Source organism: Bos grunniens, chromosome 19 (assembly GCF_055505025.1).
Source record: "Bos grunniens cultivar Pamir isolate PY7600 chromosome 19, Bosgru_T2T1.0, whole genome shotgun sequence".
Lineage (NCBI taxonomy): Eukaryota > Metazoa > Chordata > Mammalia > Artiodactyla > Bovidae > Bos > Bos grunniens.
The window spans coordinates 24,280,029-24,301,150 of NC_141183.1; the positions used below are offsets into that span (position 1 = coordinate 24,280,029).

The 21,122-nt window shown below is 55.1% G+C and overlaps 1 protein-coding gene across 20 annotated transcripts in view; it reads left to right on the forward strand.

Annotated features, from left to right (window-relative positions):
* Positions 1–19,232, forward strand: part of SRCIN1 (SRC kinase signaling inhibitor 1) — a 73,223-nt gene extending 53,991 nt beyond the window's left edge. For 13 of the 20 annotated variants that reach the window (XM_086357977.1, XM_086357978.1, XM_086357972.1 and 10 more), the window contains 5 exons: positions 69–303; positions 2,039–2,193; positions 2,491–2,643; positions 3,192–3,314; positions 5,862–7,746. In XM_086357977.1, coding sequence (XP_086214103.1) covers positions 69–303; positions 2,039–2,193; positions 2,491–2,643; positions 3,192–3,314; positions 5,862–6,728 — 1,533 coding nt within the window. In that variant the 3' untranslated portion in view covers positions 6,729–7,746. Of the gene's footprint in view, positions 1–68; positions 304–2,038; positions 2,194–2,490; positions 2,644–3,191; positions 3,315–4,421; positions 4,567–5,861; positions 7,755–15,849 lie in introns of those variants that run through there. The other 7 variants (XM_086357985.1, XM_086357987.1, XM_086357989.1 and 4 more) reach the window with 6 other exon arrangements.
* Positions 19,233–21,122: the final 1,890 nt, after the last annotated feature.

Consider the following 21,122-nt stretch of genomic DNA (forward strand, 5'->3'; position numbering starts at 1 on the left):
GGCTGAGGCCCCAGAAGTCCAGGAGCAGGGCAGCTGCTTCAGTGCTGACTGTTGGCCCTCCTCTCAAGGCTGCTGAGCGGGACTGGGAGGAGAAGCGGGCAGCCCTGACCCAGTACAGCGCCAAGGACATCAACCGGCTGCTGGAGGAGACACAGGCGGAGCTGCTGAAGGCCATCCCTGACCTAGACTGTGCGAGCAAGGCCCACCCAGGCCCAGCCCCCACCCCGGACCACAAACCCCCCAAGACCCCCCACGGCCAGAAGGCAGCCCCCCGAACGGAGCCCAGTGGGAGGAGAGGTTCAGGTATGGGGCAGGTAGGGGGTTGCAAAGAGCCCAGAGGAGGGGAGCCCCAGCCTCAGGAACTCTCAGGTTGATGAGGGAGGTGCTTGGGAGTGAAAATCTTTGTGGGTGGGCTATTAGAGAAGCGGGGTGCTGGCCTGACCCTTGGCCACTCAGGAAAGATGGGATAGTGCAGGACTGCATCCAGGGATTTTCCCACAGCTGCTGAGAGGACCACACTGGGAGGATGAGAAAGTTCAGGCAGAGGGTTGTGCCCCTGCACGTTTTGTCCAAGCATGTGTGGCAGGAGCCAGGCTGTGCTGAGATGGGGTGCAGCCCTGAGGGATGCAGATGGGGTTCCTGTGCTCCCCAAGCCTGTGAGCTCACAGGGGAAGCAGAAACCCAAATAGGAAACAGCAGATGTCACTCATTCATTTATTCATTCTTGCCACTTGTATATTTGTTAAGTGCCCATTGTGTGCCAGGGCTTTCCCCGTGGCGCTAGTGGTAAAGAACCTGCCTGCCAATGCAGAAGACATAAGAGATACAGGTTCGATCCCTGGGTCCAGAAGATCCCCTGGAGAAGGGCATGGCAACCTACTCCAGTATTCTTACCTGGAGAATCCCATAGATAGAGGAGCTTGGTGGGCTACGGTTCACAGGGTTGCAGAGTCAGACACGATTGAAGTGACTTAGTGTGCACGCACACGTGTGCTAGGTGCTGGGGATAAGGAGATGACTACTTTCAAGGAGCTGAAAATGTAGTAGGAGAATAATACTAACATCTGTGTTTATCAGGCACTTACTTTGTGGCAAGAACAACCCCAAATGCTTTCTATGTATTAATTTTTATAATTTTGCAACAAGTCCAGAAGGTGGATACAGTAATTATTCCCATTTTACAGATGAGGACACTAAGGCTCAGTGTGGTTAAGTAATCTGTCCCAGGCCATACCCAGTGTGTAAACCAGAAACAGGAGGCAGGTGCTAAATGCTGTTCTGCAGGAGACCCTGAGAGGGCAGGAAGTCCTTCCCATGGGAGGGGGCTTTTCACTGGAGTCTTGCATTTCCCTGGCCAGTGAGAGAGGGCATTCCAGGGAGAAACATCATGTACCAATGCCTGGAGGTATGTGTTTGGTGTTGCTCAGCTGGGTCCAGGCCTGAGAGTAGCAAGCAGAGCTGAAGCTGAAAGGTTGGCAGGCACAGAGGTTTGGGGTTGTGGGGAATCACTGGGGGATCAAAGGAAGAACTGGGGGCAGGGAGAGCCTGGTGGGCAGGGTCAGACTCTTGCAATAGTACTAACTACTCTCTCTTGATGGAGGAAGGATGAAGATCTGTGCCAGGGCGGAGCTGAGGGGTGGGCGGGAAAGTGGTGGATTAGAGTAGCGATTCTCAAACTTGAATGTGCACGTGAAATCACCCAGGATCTGCTGGCATGTGGATTCTGACTCAGCAGCTCGGGGTGGGGCCTGAGCTTCTGCATTTCCAACAAGCTCCCAGGTGCTTCCAGTGCTGTTGTTCCCTGGACCAGGCTTTGAGTAGAAGGGATGAGTGCTGTAAGCGGAAGAGTGACAGGGCTTGGGGCTGGATTGCACAGGGACGTAGGAGAGGAGGAGGGGCCTGTGTCCCTTCCCTGAGATTTCCCCTCTCCTCCTCCCTGGAGGAGGAAGCCAGGTTTACCTTAACCTTGGAGTCAGATGTGGCGCACAGACTCCAGGGTTATGGGTCCCCTGACCCCCAGCCCCTTGGCTGCCCGCAGATGAGCTGACAGTGCCCCGATACCGCACCGAGAAGCCCTCCAAGTCCCCACCGCCACCCCCTCCCCGCCGGAGCTTCCCCTCCTCCCATGGCCTGACCACCACACGCACTGGAGAGGTCGTGGTCACCAGCAAGAAGGATTCGGCCTTCATCAAGGTACCACCCCCCACCTTGGGTAGGGGACAGGTACATGGGGTTGAGTGGGAGGGATGCCTGAGAGGACCTCTGGAGACCCCCTGGAGTGTTCCCCTCCCTCAGAGGAAGTGGAAGGAAAAAAGGAGGCTGGCTGCTGGGGACTCTGCTTCTGGCTTGTGCTTCCTCCATGGGAAGGGGCCTGGTAGATGATGCGGAGCTGGGTGGGCAGGTGGGAGATGGTCTGGAAGGGATAGGACCTAAGAGGTGAGCTGGCTGGAGGCAGACAGAGCCTGGTCTAATGAGGCCCGGGCCTTGCAGAAGGCCGAATCCGAGGAGCTGGAGGTGCAGAAGCCCCAGGTGAAGCTGCGCCGGACTGTGTCCGAGGTGGCCCGCCCGGCCTCCACGCCCCCAATCATGGCCTCTGCCATCAAGGATGAGGACGATGAGGACCGCATCATCGCAGAGCTGGAGGTGGGTCAGGGGTCCCCAGGTCATCAGCCAGGAGCCCCCCTTTTCCCCACCATGTGGATCTCAGGGTGGGGTGCTCAGGCTAGGATGAGGGGCTGGATTCCCAGCTCCCCACTGAGGCTGGTTCCGGACTCTGTCCTTCTTGCCCCAGTTTCTTCTTCACTGTAATGGGGGAGGGGGTGTAAATCCCTCCCTGCATGTTTGAGTTTTTTATTGCAATCTCTGAGACCCCCGACTGCCCTGACGCCTCCTCTGCTCTGCGACCCCATCCCCTAGTATTCTGAGAACGAAGCTCTAACAACCTCCATCCGTGTGCCTTGAGCCCCTCTCAGCGCTGTAAGTCCCCAGACTCAAGTGTTCTCAGCGCCCCTCCCCGAGAGGCTGGAGACCTGGACGACCAGGGCCTCTGGGAAGAGATAACTCGCAGGGCAGAGTGACCAGTGGCCATGATGAGGGGTCAAGGAGTGAGGCTAGGGTCCCTGTGCCCGCCCAGGCCACCCCTCCTTCCTGTACCCCCTCCTCCAAACCTGCCCCCACCTTCTGCTTCCCAGGTGTTTGAGAGAAGCTCAGTGTCTCCCCTCCCCCCCACGCCCCGCCGCCAGCCGATCCCCACCTTGCTGTCCCCCCCGGACCTGGGCCCCCCCAGGGCCTCAGCCCCGGGCCCCACATGGAAGGTAACGGGCTGCCCCCACCTCTCACAGCGCTCTCTCTGCCTGTGCCTCCACGCTTCCTCTCCTCACTTCTCACGCTAACCCGCCAGAATGTGTCACGTGCCCGAGTCCCGCCGCTACCACAGCCTCACCCCGTGGCCCACCCCTCCCCGCTCCAAGGACAGGACCCTTCCTTCCCTCTCGAGACTCCAGCAGCCTGGCATCTGGTGGTCCCTTGGGTCTGCATTTCCTTACAGGCTTGATTCCGAGCCTGGCCCCTGGTGGCTTGAGTATTTAATTCGGATCTACAGCCAGAGTTTTAGGTCTGGCTCGAAGCCCAGGTTCTGCGTGGGTCCAAGATTGGAGTTTGGATCTGGCTTGCTACATGACTTTAGGCCCAACTCAAAACCTGACTTCGTCTTGAACTCTTGCCCCTGCCCCCATCTCCCCACTCTGCTGCCTGTGCCAGGCGGGGGCTCTGTTTCTCCCCCTAGAATCTATGCCTTATGCTGGGGGCCAGGACACCCAGGAGGAAGGCTCATTTACAGCCTCTCTCTCCATCCCATGGCCCCACCTGGTCACAGAGCTTGGAATGGAAGAAATCCATGCGCTTCCTTGGCTGCTGGTTCCGTCCTTCAGCATTGGGAAGTTCTACCTTCACTCTAACTCCAGTCCTTGCTGCTGTCCTGCTGCACTTATTTCCTTTTTATTCTTCCTCGGGAATTTGCGGGTGACCTGCTGTCTGCACCCCAGGGGACTTGCTTGGGGAGGGGGAGTCGGGGGGCAGTGGTCTGAGCATCTCTCCCTCTGCCCAGTCAGGTTGGAGCAGGAGGGCCTCTGGTCTGGGGAGGCACACACGTGGTCACCTGTCTTGTGTGGCTCTCTGGGCCCACAGTGCTGGCTTCCACCTGATCTCTAGCCTGGCTTGAGGCCTGGTGGTGCTTTGGCTCCCTGGCGGGGGGAGCAGATGGGCAGTGAACAGGTAGACAGGCTGTCTGGGCATGGATGGGCATGGAGCAGCCCAAGGAGCCGTCTGGGGGTGAGTGGTGTGGCAGGGCTGCGCTGGGCCAGCTGTGCCCTCAGCACCTGGGCACGCTGCACCCAGCCACTACTCCTTTCTGGCCCTGGAAGCTCCTGAAGGGGCCCAGCGGGCAGAGCACCTCCACTGGCCCTTCGGGCTGGCTGCCCCCTGCATCCGGAGGCGCTGGCAGGCAGTGGAGCCGGGTGGGCGTGGGCCGCCCTCACTGACTTCCCACTCTGCACCTTCCACATCCAGGTAAGCAGGCGGCAGAGCTGGGTGGGTTCCCTTGGGAGGGGGGCTGGGGGGTCCCTGCTGCCCCCCACGTATCTCCCCATGGCTCATTGTAGTGGCAAGAGCACTGGACTTGGAGTCAGACTTCCTGGGTTCAAGTCCTGGCTCTGCCACTAGCTAGCTGTGGGTAAGTGACCTTGAGTAAATTATAGGACACCCCCTCACACACCTGTTTCCTCATCTGTAAAGTGGTGAAAATAGCCGTTTCATGGGGAACAGAAAGGATTAAAGATGAAGGCATATGTGGCAGTTCCTGGTATAAGACTCTGCTCAGAATTAGACCAGAGTTTACTCAGCTGTGGTAGGGTGATTGGGGGCCTCTCTCTGTGCCCCCATAAAAGCCAGAGCCAGGGACGCTCACACAGAGGCGGGTGCTCTAGCTTTACCCAAGCTGGTGCAGCAGAGGACTTGGCCGAGCCCTGCCCACTGTGGCTGTGAAGCCCTCAGAGAAAGCTCCAGAAGTAGGGGGTGGGGACGAGGAATCTCTGGCCTAAGATGAGGATGTCAGACCCGTTCTCCGAGGTCAGAGGCCAACACCCAGTCTCCACCCTCATGGGGCTGCGGGTCTCGGACATTCAGTTCTATGTAACAGATAGCTAACATCTATCAAACACTTACACCGTGCCAGGCACTGTTCCAAGCACATGCCCACGTGAGCTCATTTCATCCTCCACCAGCCTTGTGTCATTGTTACCCCATCGCATAGACGGGCAAACTCCGGGCAGTAACCATGAGACCTGCTCCCAGAATTTAACATGGCTGCTGAGAAGTAAACATGTAGAGTGGGACTTCCAGGTGGTCCTAGTGGTAAATAGCCCACCTACCAATGCAGGAAACGTAAGAAGCTCGGGTTCAATCCCTGGGTCGGGAAGATCCCCTGGAGGACGGCATGGCAACCCACTCCAGTGTTCTTGCCTGGAGAATCCTCATGGACAGAGGAGCCTGGCGGGCAACCAGTCCATAGGGCCACAAAGAGTCGAACACAACTGAAGTGACTTAGCACGCACGCATCTGTGCCTCTAAGTAAACTGGCATCTCTGCCGGGAGGTGGAGACGATAGGGTGTGGTGAAAAGAGGCCTGCGGTCTAGTCCAGCGTTGTCTCTCACTTGTTGGGTGAACTCAGTCGGGACCCTCCCCTGCCTCAGTTTCCCAATCTGCGACAGGAAGGGACTGGGCTCACCCACATGCACCCTGCTCCCAGCACGGGGGTGTTTGGTTACAGGGATCACACCCTCCCTCATCTCTCTTCTTCCTTCAGGCTGCCGCAGGCCCGAGGCCCTTCTCTGTTCCCCGGATCGTCTTGACGGAATGTGCTCCCATCCCTCCTTCCCCACCAGAGACCAGGCTTGAGGAACCCGGGCTTAGAACAACCCCCACCCCACGACCCCGGACTCTGGCCAGCGGCCTCCTGGGCCGGGATAATCCACCGGCCCCGCCAGGGATGGTGGCTGCGGCTTCCCAGGCCTGGAACAGCCCGATGCTAGAGAAGGAAGGGGCGGCCCTGAAGACACTGGTGACAGGCGACTGCAGCCCAGAAAGGGGAGGAGCTGGGATCCCCAGTCCCTGGGGACCTGCCCCAGAGCGGACCCAAGAACCCTCCACTGCGGAGACCCCCCCAGAGGAGACCCACAAGGACTCTGGACACCACACCCCACCCTGCAGTGGGGAGCGCAAGGCTCAGTGTGCTGCCATCACCCAGCGGATGGACAGCCTGCAGGAGACACTCCAGGAGCTGGAAGCCACTCTGAGCCAGATGGGCATGGCCTCTGCCATGGGGCCCCCTGGCAGCCCCCCATCTCTGCCCCCTGGTCCCCAGGTGGCTGCCTGCCACTCCAGTCTGTCTGTCTTCAGAGCAGGAGGGAGTCGGGGGCTGCAGGAGCACCATGCCAGCCCCCCTCCTCCTACTAGCCTCTCTCAGCCCCACCGCCCTCCTGGGAGCCTGGTGCCAGGCTGGGTTTGCAGGCAGAGCCCCTGGCAGGCTGGGAAGCTGGCCTGCCCGGGGATCAGCCTAACCAGCCCTGTTGGGGACCAGGGCCTCTCCCCTTTGCTCTGTATCTGTAAACCAACAAATAAAGTTCTTTCCCCCTTTTCCATCCCCACACTCCCCTCCTCCTCTCCTGTCTGACTTTCTCTGTCTCTGTGGTTTCTCTGCCTGCGCTTCTGGATCCCCAAAGCCCTTCTGGGCAGGCCTGGTCCCTGTAGTTGTTCAAGGGGGCTGGACTGGTCCATCTCTAGGGAGACTTCGCCCCTATCCTCCCATTCAAAGGAAAATGTGGGCCTGGGGCTGCCCATCCTACTTTATTGGCAATTATAAAGACCCCTGGGCTTTCCTAATAGTGCAGTTGGTAAAGAATCCACCTGCAACGCAAGAGACCCAAGTTCGATTCCTTGGTCGGGAAGATCTGCTGGCGAAGGGATAGGCTACCCACTCCTGTATTCTTGGGCTTCCCTTGTGGCTCAGCTGGTAAAGAATCCGCCTGCAATGCAGGAGACCTGGATTCAATCTCTGGGTTGGGAAGATCCCCTGGAGAAGGGAAAGGCTACCCACTCCAGTATTCTGGCCTGGGGAATTCCATGGACAGTATAGTCCTTGGGGTCACAAAGAGTCAGCCGCAACTGAGCAACTTTCACTTTCACTTTCATAAAGACCTCTCTCCCAAATCTCGGATATGTTCTCCAGGGCCCAAGATGGAGCCCCTTGCCAGGAGTGGGAATGATGCCAGGGACCTTTACTTTAAAAACAATTCCCCCAGAAGGGCACCAGCTGCCCCTGGGCCACTCAAGGAAACCACCAAAGAGCTCTCACTTGGGAGTTCTGGGAATCTGACTGGGGTTCTGTCCTCTCCCCTGCGGGGAAGCCTTAACCCTGGCCTCAGAGAGTGGGCCTGAGTCCTGGATGGGGGTATGAAGCCGGGGAGGGCTCTCCAGGTCTCAGAGGGCCTACTGTACCTAGGGCGCCTGTGTGATCCCATCTCCAGCTCTGACCCTGTTCCTCTTCGTGCAGAGCGGCGGTGGCAGCGTGCCCCCCATGAAGGTGGTGACTCCAGGGGCCTCTCGGCTGAAGACGGCCCAGGGCCAGGCAGGCAGCCCCGACAAAGGCAAGCATGGCAAGCAGAGGGCCGAGTACATGAGGATCCAGGCCCAGCAGCAGGTAAGCCTGGGCGCCTCGGGGGCAGGGCCGCGGCCCCACGCAGCCCCCACCCCCACCTCACCTCCAGCCTCCGGCAGTCAGTTCTGTACACTCCTGCTGGGCCTGGCTGTCTCCTGCCAGTATTCCTGTGCCCACCATCCTATGGCTGTCCAGGGAGGTCCTACCGGTCAGGACTACCCCACTGGTCCCTCAAACCATTTTCTCCTTCCTCTCTCCAGTACCAGTGCTCAGGATCTGGTTGAGAACATAGCCAGATCACTGATCACTCCTCTTGCAGAAGGCCCCTCACTCAGGGCCAGAGAGGACCATCTCCCCAGCTGCTCCTGGACAAGGTGGAGTGAGCGGACCCCAATGCCTGGGCCCTTCTAAGGCCGGTTCCCTGGGGTGTGGGAGGGGGCCTTTATTCCTGGTCTTCCTGCCACTCCTCCCCCTCCTCTGCCTCCTCCCCTCTGCTCTCAGATCCCACCTGCTCCTTGGCCCTCTGCTCTCAACTCAGCCTCCCTCTTAGTTTTTAGGCCACCTCCCAACTGAGGGAGAAGCCAGTTTTGCATCTCCTTTTCAGCCTTGTGCTTGGGTTGTAGTGGGGTGCATAGGAGTGGTGTGCTCTCTTTCAGATTAAAGGATGGTATGTAGAGGTGGCAGCCTCACCCTTGGCCCACCTGTGGCCTGATCAGAAGATGCAGGGTGGTCCCCGGGCCTAGATGTCAGGAAAGACCTTTAGTTCATTCATGTGGTTCAGTATTTCCAAGCAGTTCCTATATTCTAAGTGCTGGGTGGGAGTGGGGGAAGGAAATGTCCAGATGCTATGACTTGAAGAAGGTTCTAGGCTCAGAGGTAGGAGGTTAGAGATGGGTAAATCCAGTCACCTCCTTGACAGACCAGGGGACAGCTCAGAAAAGGAAGGGAATTTCCCAAGGGCCCACAGCAAGGTTGCATCAGAGCCAGGACTGGGACCCCAGGATCTCAAAGCTCTTCCACCACACAGCTCTGCAGCCGCCTTGGGCACACAGGCCTGCGGGTTCTCTCAGAGTCCAGTGGAGACGGGCCAGCCAGGCCCCTCACTAGCTCCCCGCTGGCCCGCTGTCTTCCTCGCGGGTCCCCAGACGCACCCCAGCCCTTCATGTCACCGCCTTGTTCCTGTGTCCTGTCCAGGCTGGTCTCTCCTCGGGGTCTAGAACAGCAGCTGACATTCTGCCAGACACACATTCGCCCACTGCACACTCCCCACTCTAAGGAAGGGCCTTATTATTCCCATTTGACAGATGAGGAAACTGACGCTTTACCCAAAGTCACACGGCTGACAAACGGTGGAGGGGGTTTCAAATCCAGACTGCCTGACACCTCTGTCTCTCACCCTCCGCCCCTCCCGCCCCTCTACCCTGACACACATTTGCCTCAGTCTCTTCAGCGGGCATCTCCCTCCTCTGTAATTAGGTTCCCCAACTCCCCCGGCACCCAGCTCCTCTGCCTGCTGCCCTCTCTCCTGCCCCTCCAGTCACTTCCATCGCCTCTCCTCCATTCATTCCTCGGCCCGGGCCCACTCTGAGCCTCATGCCTGGGCTCTGGTGGCCTCTTCATCACTCTGCAGTCTGCTCGCCTCTCTGCAGCCTGTTGGGCATACAGTCTGCCCCCCACACACTCATGGGACCCTCTTCTCCTTGGCATCCCCCTCCCTTGTCAGCCCTCACCCGCCTCCTGGCTCCTTTCTGGGAGACTCTCCTGTGCCCACCTCTTCACTCCTCTGTGCCCACCTTCCTCCTCAGCTTCTTCTCACACCACACACTCCTCTCCTTGTGCACCAGCTGCCATCTCTTCTGGCCCAGGTCTCTCTTCTGAGCTCAAGCCTGCCCCCTTGCTCTCCCCTCAGGAAAGTCACCTGCCCCAGGCATCCACCCATGCCCCGATTGAGGAGGGGGTCTCCTGAGCTACCCCCTCCCTCAGGGACACAGTGGTTCTGTCTTCCCACATGACTGGTCTGGCTGTTTATCTCTCCCTTTCACTTCTCTAGTAAATGCTTTTTCTTTAAAAAAAAAAAAAAAAGCATCTTCTCTCTAATGAAGTATTACATGTTTCTTGTAGAGGTGTTTTAGTAAAGAGACATCATAAAGAGTCAGGGAAACAAATCACCCCTTGCGTCAGTATCCAGTGCAAGCCTTCCTGTTTCCTGTGAATTCTGTGACCTCTCTCCTATCCTCCCAGACCCGCGGGGTGGGGAGGGCTATTTTAAAATGCTGATTGGGTTGTATCACTGCCCCAGCTTACCACCTGTGCCCTGCAGCCCCAGCTGGATTTGAAAAAAATCAAAACTCCCTCACTGACTGCCCTGACGCTTCACCTCCGTTCGTTCCAGGGCCCTGCATCACCTGGCCTTCCGTCCTCCAGCTGGGGCACTGCTCCTCCCAGCTCCGTTTGTGACCCTGGTCAAAGTCCTCTGCCTTCTGCAGGCTCTTTTCTCATCTGTACAATGGGGACAAGAACCCAGGGGCAGTCTTCTGAGCTCCTGTAATACTGGGTGTGGAAAATAGCTTCGAAAGCCACCGAGTGCTCTCCAAAGAGAAGGAGTCACCGCTGTGCTCACCTGTACTGTCCCTTTGGAAGGGCCAGGGGCTGGGCAGAGTCCTCTCCCTCACTTATTGTTCTAACACTAGGAGCTTCAAGCTGCCTTGGCAGTGATGAAAGGGAGAGGAATAGAAGCGCCAGGACCAGACACAGAAATTGGGGTAGAAGAGTGGAGAAAGGGGTACAACTGTGCCTGGTATTACAGAGAAATCAGGGGGAATGATTGAGGAAAAGTGCCTGGATGTCGTGCTCAAGGGAGTGGGATGGACTTTTCTGATGGTCGAGTGGTTAAGATTCTGCCTGCCGATACAGGGGACATGGGTTCGATTTCTGGTCTGGAAGATTCCACATGCCTCAGGGTGACTGAGCCCATGCTCCACAACTATTGATCTTGCACTCTAGAGCCCATGTTCCTCAACAAGAGAAACCACCTCAATGAGAAGTCCAAGCGCTGCAACTAAGAGTAGCCGTCACTCGTTGCAACTGGAGAAAGCTAGTGAGACAGACCCAGTGCTGTCTAAAATAAATACATACATTAAAAAAAAAGATTCAGGGGTGGGATAAGAACCAGATTCCCAGGGGACGAGGATCAAGGGCTTGGTGTGGACATGAGAACTGAACACCCCTTCTTCTACTTGGGCTAAGCAGGCTGCTGAATATTGTGTATCTCCTTGGATGACTCCAGTGACGAGGCTATAATGAAGTGAACAAGAGGAGATGTTGAGGCACTCAGGGACCAGTGAGAGCTGGAAGCTGGACCTCCCTGGGGAGAGGGACCTGGGGGTGTACAGTTTAGGGAGTCCTGTGAGAGGTGAACAATAGGCGCTATAGTTACAGGGGGCACAGCATGCCTGCAACCCACACCGAGTGGGGAGGGAGTAGAGAAGAAACGTTACCCCCTCTCTCTTCCCACCCCGTCCTAACCCCCATTGGCCAAACTCAACAAGAGGCCAGTCAGCCAAGGGCTGGCCGGGTTGACCAAACTGGCTGCAGAGCAGAAATCAGATTTGGGGATGTTAAGTAAAATAGAAAATAGCACTCCTTTCCTGTACCAATTTTAAGCATATGTGTCTTATTTAATGCTCAGAACAACTTTATATCTCATATGTGCGTTAACCACTTTATCACTGCTACATCCCTACAGCACCTAGAATAGTTCTCAGCACATGCAGGCGCTCAGTAAATATTTGTTGGCTAGGTGAATGAGTGGTTGGATGAATGAATGAATTTGCCAGTGATCAGGCCCAATCCAAATGGAACTAGAAAATGCAGACTTGAAATATTAATATACTGATGATATAATAATAACAGCTACCATTTATTGCCTGCGTCCTGAGTGCAGGCACTGGGTCTTGGGCTCTGTGTACAGCATCTCAACCTGATTCTGATGCTGTAGAGTCTGTTATCCTTGCTTAGCAGGTGAGAACATGAAGATCCAGGGAGATAGCTGCCAGAGGTCGCACAGTTAGGAAGTGGCAGAGCTGGGACTTAGAGCCAGAGTTGCCGGGGACAAGTCCTAATGCTGGATTTTCTGCTGCTTTGGCGGGAAGCATAACTTCGTGGGCGCCAGCAAGCCTTGGAGAGCTGCCACTCATGATGGGGATGCTGTTGACGAGAACGTCAGGGGAGCAATTTTGGCCTCACTTGTGGCAGTTTGAGTAGTTTTAGCCACAAATAATAGAAATTCCAATTCAAAATGGCTTAAACAGCAAGGAAAAGTTTTATCAGAACAAGAAGCAGGGAGGCTCCAGGGTTGGGGAATTCATATACTCAAGGACATCAGGACCTGGGTTCCTTCCGTATTTTGGTTCTGTTGGCCCATCCTTCCACCCCCCACCCCCAACACAGCTGCCTTCATTTCAGGGCTGTAAGTATACAGATCATTTCTTTTTTAAAGCTTGACTTTAAATAATTTATTTAATTTTTTTTTTTGACTGCTGGGTCTTGGTCATTGCAAGGGCTTTCTCCAGTTGCAGCGAGTCAGGGCTACTCTCTAATTGCAGTGTGCGGGCTTCTCATCGTGGTGGCTTATCTCGTTGCAGAACACGGGCTCTAGGCACATGGGCTTCAGTAGTTGTGGCACACGGGTTTAATTGCCCCGTGTCTTGTGGGATCTTCCCAGGCCAGGGATTGAACTGGTGTCCCCTGCATTACAAGGCAGATTCTCAACGATCAGACCACCAGGGAAGCCCCACAGATCATTTTAGAAACAGGAGAACCTTCCCCAGAGACTCCCAACTGATCTCCCCTCTCTTCTTATTGCCCACCCCTAGATCAGTCACTGGCTAGAAGGGAACAGCCTGAACTGCCATTGGTTCTATTCCCCCTTGGGCTAGAGGAAGCCCTGCCTCTTCTGGCAACCCAGTGCCTGATTCAGGCAAATAATAAGGAAGAAGGGCATGTGGGCCGGGGACAGTGGCACTGGGAATGACCCTGGAGGAGGCACCAACTGGGTTGGCAGCATCAAGATGATCTATTATTACATGGGTAATGGTACTCAGTCATGTCTGACTCTTTGCCTCCATGGACTGTAGCCTATCAGGCTCCTCTGTCCATGGAATTTTCCAGGCAAGAATACCCTAGTGGGTTGCCATATCCTACTCCAGGGGATCTTCCCAACCCAGGGATCAAACCCTAGTCTATTGCATCTCCTGCACTGGCAGGCAGAATTTTTACTCTTAGCTACCTGGGAAGCCCCAAGATAACCTATACTTGCGTGGGAATCTGCGTCTCATAGCCTGGAGGGACAGGTCAGCATGCTGAGGGTGCCTGGAGAGGGCTAGACTCTGGCCCACAGGAAGGGGAGGGGTGTGGAGTTCAACCCTTTGGGTAGATCTGGCTAATGGTTCCAGTTTCCCCCAGCTAAAAGCTGACCATCTGTGTATGAGGTTTCTGCCTGTCACAAAGGCAAAGCTCTTTCTCTAGACATAATTAAGAGCAACGGGGGAAGACTGGCTGGCGACAGGGAAGCAATGAAAACCTTCAGAGGCAGCAGCTGTATCAGTTGGGAACTCTGAGCAGCACGGGACAGGGTCAGTGGGCACAGTTGGACACGTTCCCTCAGTTTCAGAAAAGTGGTGGGCACTCTCCTGGAGGGGAAGATGGCCTGAGAGGATGTTACAAAACAGATGCTCACTGAGCAAGTAGAAGAGGTGTCCATGCAAAGCAGGGGTGTCCACGTAAGCTGGTGACCGCTGCTGCTCCCTAGAGCTTAAAGGCCTTGCACCAGCTATGGGAGAACAGGGAGGGGACATCTTCCCAATGAGGACACTTCACCTGAGTGAACGCAGGAGTCAGGGGGCAGCACAAGCTGGGAGGGAGGTGTTCGAGAGACCAAAGTTTGGGACAGAGTGAAGCTCTTGACAAATGCTAAAGGGAAGGAATGGGGAAAGCTCGTAACTAGAGAGGCAAGCTGAGATCAAAGAGGACAGTCAGGAGGGAACCAACAGCTGACTTGGGACGCAGGGGGATGTGAAGAGACTCAGGAGGAAGGGGACCTGCCCCCTTGCCCGCCTGGGTTAGGGAGAAAAAACTCTAAATGGTAAATGGTGGGAGAGGAGGGGCGAGACTGGAGCCTACAGTAAGTGACAAGGGAGTAATAGATCCACCCAAAGGGTTGAACCCCACACCCCTCCTCTTCCTGTGGTTGTCTTTAAATGAGTCCATCTCCAGGCCGGGGTACCAGGACCCCTCCAACACAGGCCATGCCAGGCACATGGGTTCCACAAAGGGCTGGATGATTTGAAGGATGTGGGGGCTGTGGGCCTGGAACCCTTCTGAGAAAGGAGTGAGCAGCCACAGTCAGGATAAAAGGAGATAGAAGACCCAAACAGTGAACTCATGCCTGGATTTTCATAAAGGGGAAAATGTAGACCGCAGACCACAGTGTGGTGAGCAAAATCCAGAGATAGTTCGCTGTGCACATGTGGGAAGAAATGTGATCAGCAACCTCAAGGGTAGGTTCACTGTCAGCCAGTCAGATGCCTGTGGTCACTTCCCTTCCCGGTGGCAGGGGGCACCTTGCTTTCCATCCCCACCCCCCCACAAGGCATCTGATAGAGGCTGCCAAGCAGCCGGATAATTATGTAGGTCGAGGAGCAGTGGCGTGGCCATGCCCAGGCGGGACCTGCAGGACGTCTCTGGCAGTGTGCCACAGCTCTCTGCTTCGAGTCCTCGTCCCTCTTTTCTTTAATCAGAGCACTTTGGTTATCACACTGCTGCTGCTGCTAAGTCACTTTAGTCGTGTCCGACTCTGTGAAACCCCATAGACGGCAGCCCAGTAGTAGCTAAGGAAGGCTGGGAGGGACAGTGGATACAACCACAGGGAGAAAACCTTGTCTGTGTTACCCTAACCCAGTGATCTCAGAGTTAACTGTGCGGCAGGATCACTTGTGGCGCTGGCCTAAAATGCAGATGCCTGAGCTCACAGGACAGATGGATCCTGGGGCAGGGTCCAGGAATCTGAATTTGTAATTCAACCCCTCTAGGAGATGCAGATGGGTCTAGAACCCTCTCACATCTCCAGGACCAATGTAGGTGCCAGGGGTCTGCTGGAGGTGGGGAGGGGGCACAGCTGTTTCTAACTATCAGAGGTGACCTGTGAGTGCCAGACACGTCATGAGGGGGTGGCTCCCCATTACCCACAAGGCACAGCTCAAAGTTGGAGGAACACTTGTGGGGCAGGAGGTGGGGGTGGGCGTGGGGGTCCTGAGGGTTCCAGGAGGACAAGTTCACTCTTCAGCTTCCACCAGAAGACCTCCTGCTGAAGTTGGAAGGGGCCCTGGTTGGGCTGCTTCTCCCCTCCTGCCTCCCCTTTGGCAGCTAATGTTTCATTTCTTCCTTCCCTTCCTTGCCCTCCCCCTGTCCCCACCTGGTCTGGTTCTGCTCCCTGTCCTGCTCCCCATTCTGGTCCTGGGCTGGCCTTCCTTGTGCTTCTCTGGTCTCTCTTCTGCCTTCTGTCTTTCCTGTCAGTAACTGTGGACTTAACCACCCACCCCAGGCCCTTTGTTCCAACCCCATGTTCCCCTTTCTACCCCTGCTCTGGCACCTTCCTCCCCTGTCTCAGAGGACCACTCTCTCCAGATGTTCCTCTGGTTTCTGGTTTTTGCAGTTAATTTTCTCTTGGATTTGTGGAAATTTTTCATTTTTTAAAACTGTAGGGTAGGATAAATTGGGAGATTGAGATTGACATATAAACACTACTATGTATTAAAGATTGGGATTCCCTGGTGGATCAGATGGTAAAGCGTCTGCCTGCAATGCGGGAGACCCAGGTTCAATCCCTGAGTCGGGAAGAAACCCTGGAGAAGGAAATGGCAACCCACTCCAGTACTCTTGCCTAGAAAATTCCATGGATAGAGGAGCCTGGTGGCCTACAGTCCATGGGGTCGCAAAGAGTTGGATACGACTGAGAGACTTCACTTTCTCTCACTTTCTATGTATAAAACAGATAACTGAGAACCTAAAACAACTAACTGGGGGCCAGCACAAAGGCTCCCCTTCTTCTCTCTGACCCCAACCTCTGCTTTTGTTCTAGGCCACTAAACCATCTAAAGAGATGAGTGGTTCGAATGAGACCTCAAGCCCAGTCTCAGAAAAGCCTTCGGCTTCCAGAACCTCCATCCCCGTATTGACTTCCTTTGGAGCGAGGAATTCTTCCATCTCCTTCTAGAAGCTTCCTTATAACCCCAGCCCAGCCTGCCCTCCTCCCCCTTCCCTGCCATATCTCTCTCTCCTCTGCTTCCCTTCGTTTCCACCTCATTGTCCAGAATCTCTGAAGGGTTTGCCATGGATGCGGCCCTCTCAGCTCTCTCTGACCATCCCCTGTTGGTGTTTTTGGTTTTTTGAATGATTCACTTTTGTCTTTTTTTTTTTAAGGAAAGAAAAAAAAGCAAACCAGTAAAACTAAAGACCAAAACACACCACCTTCCCTTGATTTCCTATTCCAAAATGGCGCACTTCCTGTCATCGTCCTTCCCCTGTCTCTTTCCCCACACTCCCTCCCAGGTTCATCCTGAAGTTCCTGCACCCTTGCCCTCCCTTCTCACTCTCCCCCCACACTTCCCAAGAGCACTCCAAACAAACTCTGAGCCATGGAGACTTGGAGCAGCAAGACACCCCCTTTTCCCCTTTCTCAGAAACCTTCCTGGAGGAAAACCTGGACATTGGATCAACCCCAAAATCAGGCTAGAAAATTGGACGTAAGGAGACTTTGGCCCTGGAGGCGCCCCACCTGCCCACCCTCGGGACATGACTGAATTCTGCTGCTTCTCTGCTCCCATCCACTCATGCCCGGGTGGGCCTGGAGTCAAGACAGGTGGGCTGGAGGGGGAGGCCAGAGTCAGAGGGGCCTCAGGGTGGTGTGATGCCACTGAATCTGTGTGTCCCTGGAGAGGAGCTGGCTTCCCGGAACCACCTCCCTGCGGTGAGGAGCTGCCTGGCCCATGCCAGTGGGAGGAACGGGGCACCTTTGGACTGCTGGCTGTGGACGGTGGGTTGAGCAGACAGCCTGATGCTGGGGACACTGCCTTGGGAGAGGGCAGCCCCGAGGAGGGGTAAATCTGGTACTTTTAGTTTCCTAATTTAGCACTTTAAATGACATTAACTTATTTAATGGGGTGGGATGGACAAGAATGAAGGGCCTAGCAAATTAGACTTAGAGGCCTAGAGGGTGGGAAGGGTCTGGTTGTAAGGGAAGTGGGGGCAATAGAGAAGGGGTTGGTGGGGGGCAGCGAGGACAGCTCTGACCCCACAGGTGGGCTGACTTGACCTTTAACCATCCTCTCTGAGATTTGAGGGTTTTCAGGGAAGGCGTTAGAGGGTTTAAAATGGGGAGCTAGTGACCCTGGTGAGATTCTCAAGGGTCCTCGAGGCCTGACCAGCCAGCCAGTGCCCCCAACCTCCGGCCCGTGGGCCCCTGCCTTGTAGAGGCTGTGGGCAGTGAGGCTTTTGGTTGGGGTCCTGAGAAGGGGAGGGAGAGATCAGTTTTGGCTTTCAGCAAACCCCGCCACCCGCAGGGCACAGTGAGGGGCCAGCAGGGAGATTCTGTGGGTGGGGGAGGAGGAGGATGGAGAGAGGTCCCCAGGGAGCAGGATTCCTGTTTGGAGCACAAAGTGGAGTAAGCACAGGGGAGGAGGGGGTTGGAATTAGTCACCCCCCGCAGAAAGCACAGAGAGGGGAGCCATTGAAGGAGCAGAACCTTCTGGGGCCTGGCGCCTGAGGAGAGCCAGGGGGAGCTGTTGAGGGTTGGGGAGGGAGGGGACACTGGGTTGTGTTACTTCATTTTCTTTTTTTGTTGTTGTTTTTGTTGGTTCATCCTTGTTTTCTAGCTTTGGATCATTTTTGTACAAAGGCAAGCAAGCCTTTTTGAAAAATAACAAAAGAAGAGGAAAAAAAAAAATCCCTCCCCCCAAAATAATAACCCTGGAAAATAGAAAAAAAAAAAAAAGGACCTCATAAATGATGCAATTACTTTTAATTGCAGGCAACTCTTTACATTTAAGTGAAGTGTCTTAACATTTTATATTGTTTTAAAAATATATTTACATATTATATATATATATAATATACGTAATATAAATATATATAAATATTTAAAAAAGAAAAAAAAAAGAAAACCACAGCACTCTCCCTGGCCGCTCTTTTGGCGGGGGAGGGGGCTGGAGGGTGGGCGCATCGGCCTGGTTTCTGTGGTCCAGTGAAATGGTTTGGTTTGATTCGGCTGTACAGAGACCCCCTGACTTAGGAGGAGAGGGGGAGTGGTGCCCCCTCCTCCCTCCACTCCATTGCCCTTTGCTTGCTACTTTTCCCTTGCCCCGCCTCCACCCTCAGCCCTGTGCCCTGAATGTTTGCCCCACCGTCATTGTCCTGAGTTGAATGTCCCTTTGTGGGGGAGGGGAAGGGGGCGTGTCCATCCATGAGGGGGCAAATGGAGGGAGTCGTGTGCCCCACCCCACCCGCTGCTAATGCGGAGCCCAGTGGAATTCGTACCTTTTACTTTGGTGCCAGCACATTTATAGGAGGAGTTGTGCGCAACTTGTGTGTGTGTGTGTGTGTGTGTATCCACTGGCACTAGTCCATTTATCCGTGTGCAGAGGAAAGGAAGCATGAACACGCACAGACATGACCTCCCGCATGTGTGTGCAAGGAGGCATGCCCACAGTGGTGCGTGTAACCAGCCTGGGCATTGGCACATGCGCACGTGCACCTTGGCATGGAGAAGCCTGGTGTGTAAGAACGTGTGTAGTATGTGTGTGCAGACGTGGCAGCTGTGAGACCTGTATGTGCACATGGAGGTGCGTGCGTGCATGTGTGTGTAGACCCCAAGTGTAGAAGCGCCTGAGTGTGTGTTCCCTCATCCCTGCACCACTGGTTCTGGCTCCCCTCACAAGCCCCCAGCCCCTGGGCCCTCTCAAAGTCCCCAGCACGTCAAAGCCCCCCCAGCTGCATGCGCCTCACTGCTCTGTCCATCAGTGTGTGCTTGACCAAGAAAAACCAAGACGTCTGTGGGGGCCCCTGTACCTGGTCCCCCCAGCCCCTGCCCACTGTGCTGTGTTACTCGCATGGGGGGTTTCTCTCCCACCCCTTCCACAATATGCTGTTTCCCCAGGAGCCTCAGGCCTGAGGCTCTGCGAGGGGTCCCAGGTGGGACCCCCCCAGGGCGAGCCCGGCTCACACCCCACCCTGTCCCCCGTAGGGCCCATGTTGGTGTAGCAGTGATGGCTTCTGTGGGTATTCTGTGACCTCTGTCAGTGTAACTTGACAATTTCTAAATGGAAAAGGGTTGCTGTGTTTTCTCTGTCTCTTTTTTAATGTCCCTTTTCTTCCCCCACTTTCCTGCTCTCTTTCCTTTTGGTTTTTCTAGCTGAGTGTTTGGGGCTTAAATAAAACTTGTTTCTTTTTCCTCTCCTGGATCTCCTTCCTAGAGGCTGCTGTCTCATTATTTCTCATCTTCACCCTGGAAGATGCTGGGGCGGGCGAGGGGAGGGGGAATTCCTGGCAGCCAACTGCCTTACAACTTAGCGGGCAGAAGGCTTAGCAGGCAGAGCGCAAAGTGGGAGAGGTGGAATCAGGGCCCGGGTTGGGGGGCTGTTGCTGCCCGCAAGAGCCCTTGAGAGCCAACATCTGGACGCTGGAGAGGAACACCGCTAACTCCTGGGGTGCCAGCCCTCCACCATCAGCGAGGATGCTATGGCATCACTGGCACCGGCAGGCGACAAAGCCAGGCATGTTAGGCGTCTTCCCGACCATCATGCAGCACAGGCAGCATTGGAGTCCAGCTCTGCCTGACTCCAAAACCAATGTCTTCCCCCCAGAACTGAGTCCAGTCTGCTTACCTCCAGCTGTTGCCTGGATCCGGCCTCAGCCTCCTGCCCTTTGGGTGAGGTGACCCTTTAATGGTCTCCATCCCTCCTGTCAAGAACATCAGCTTTCAAACTGTTTTTTTCAGCTGTATCTCAATAGAAAATCCATTTTACATCTCAGTGATTTAGACATGTCCACACGTACACAAACGTCCACATATTTAGTGAAATAGCACCCGCTGTATACTCTGCTGACCTCCCTGGTGGCTCAGACGGTAAAGCGTCTGTCTACGATGCGGGAGACCCGGGTTCGATCCCTGGGTTGGGAAGATCCCTTGGAGAAGGAAATGGCAATCCACTCCAGTACTATTGCCTGGAAAATCGTAAACATTTGGTCACAGCCCACTCTGGATTTCATGACCCTTGAAAGGGTCAAAACCCACAGTTTGCAAAATACTAGTCTGAAGATTTAGCCTCAGTCACATTGCATTTCTGCTTTGTCCTCCTCAAAGGCCACTGGTTCCTCTTACACCATGGTCGCCTCTGAAATTGGAAGACCCCTGACAGGAGATTTACCCTAGATGCTGGTTGGCTGGGGTCCTGGACCCTGACCCTATAGCCAGCAAGCTGCCTGAACCCTTCCAGGCTACCACATCAGAGTCTAGCCTGCCCTGCCATCAAGTGGGCCAGCCAGCTGACCTGCTTTGGTTTTTCAGGTTTCCCTGGAATTCTGAAGGCTGTGCCACTGTCCCAGTGTGTTCTAATCATCCTTGAGGTTACACTTCTAGGAATTCTCCAGAGTGGCCAAGACCTGGGGTATTATTGGGTCACCTGTACCTCCTCCCGTAAAACCATCCCTTCCATCCCATGAGATAATTACAGTGGCCTAAGAACCACCCTTTTCCAGGCCTCGCTGGAACCCAGTCACACTTAGGTTGAGGATGTGCTTGCTGTCTTCAGGGAATGCCCCCTCCCTGGGTCACCCACCTGCCATGTAGCCCTTGAGGTCTGACTGAAAGTCAGACCCCACCCCTTTTGTCCTTTTTAAAAGGCAGCAGATCTTGCCTTCTCTCTCCCATCCTATTTCCAGCAAGCTGGGCAAGTAGCCAAAATCCCTTCATCTTCCAGAATCACCCCCATTCACCAACAGTTCAAGATCAAGTCATAAATGGGACCATCAGTGCATAGCAGGAGTTAGGCCAGGCATATCATTCGTCCTTCAAATACCTCCCAACTGTCTACTCCTGGCTGGGCACTGCTTACTGATTCACTGGGCCTATGACTCAGCACCTAGGAGGAGACCCAGCCAAAACAGAGGTTTCTGAGCAAAATCATGACAGACAGTGAGCCGTGCCCCAGGAAGGCAAGCAGGCCTGCAAAGGCGGTGGCTGAGTAATGAAGACCACCTCTGAGAGTGTGACCAGAGGCCCTGAGGTCACACTGAGGGCAGGTCTTCAGAATCGACAAGGGGATTGTCTGGGAGCTAGTGGCTGGGTGTCCCCCACAG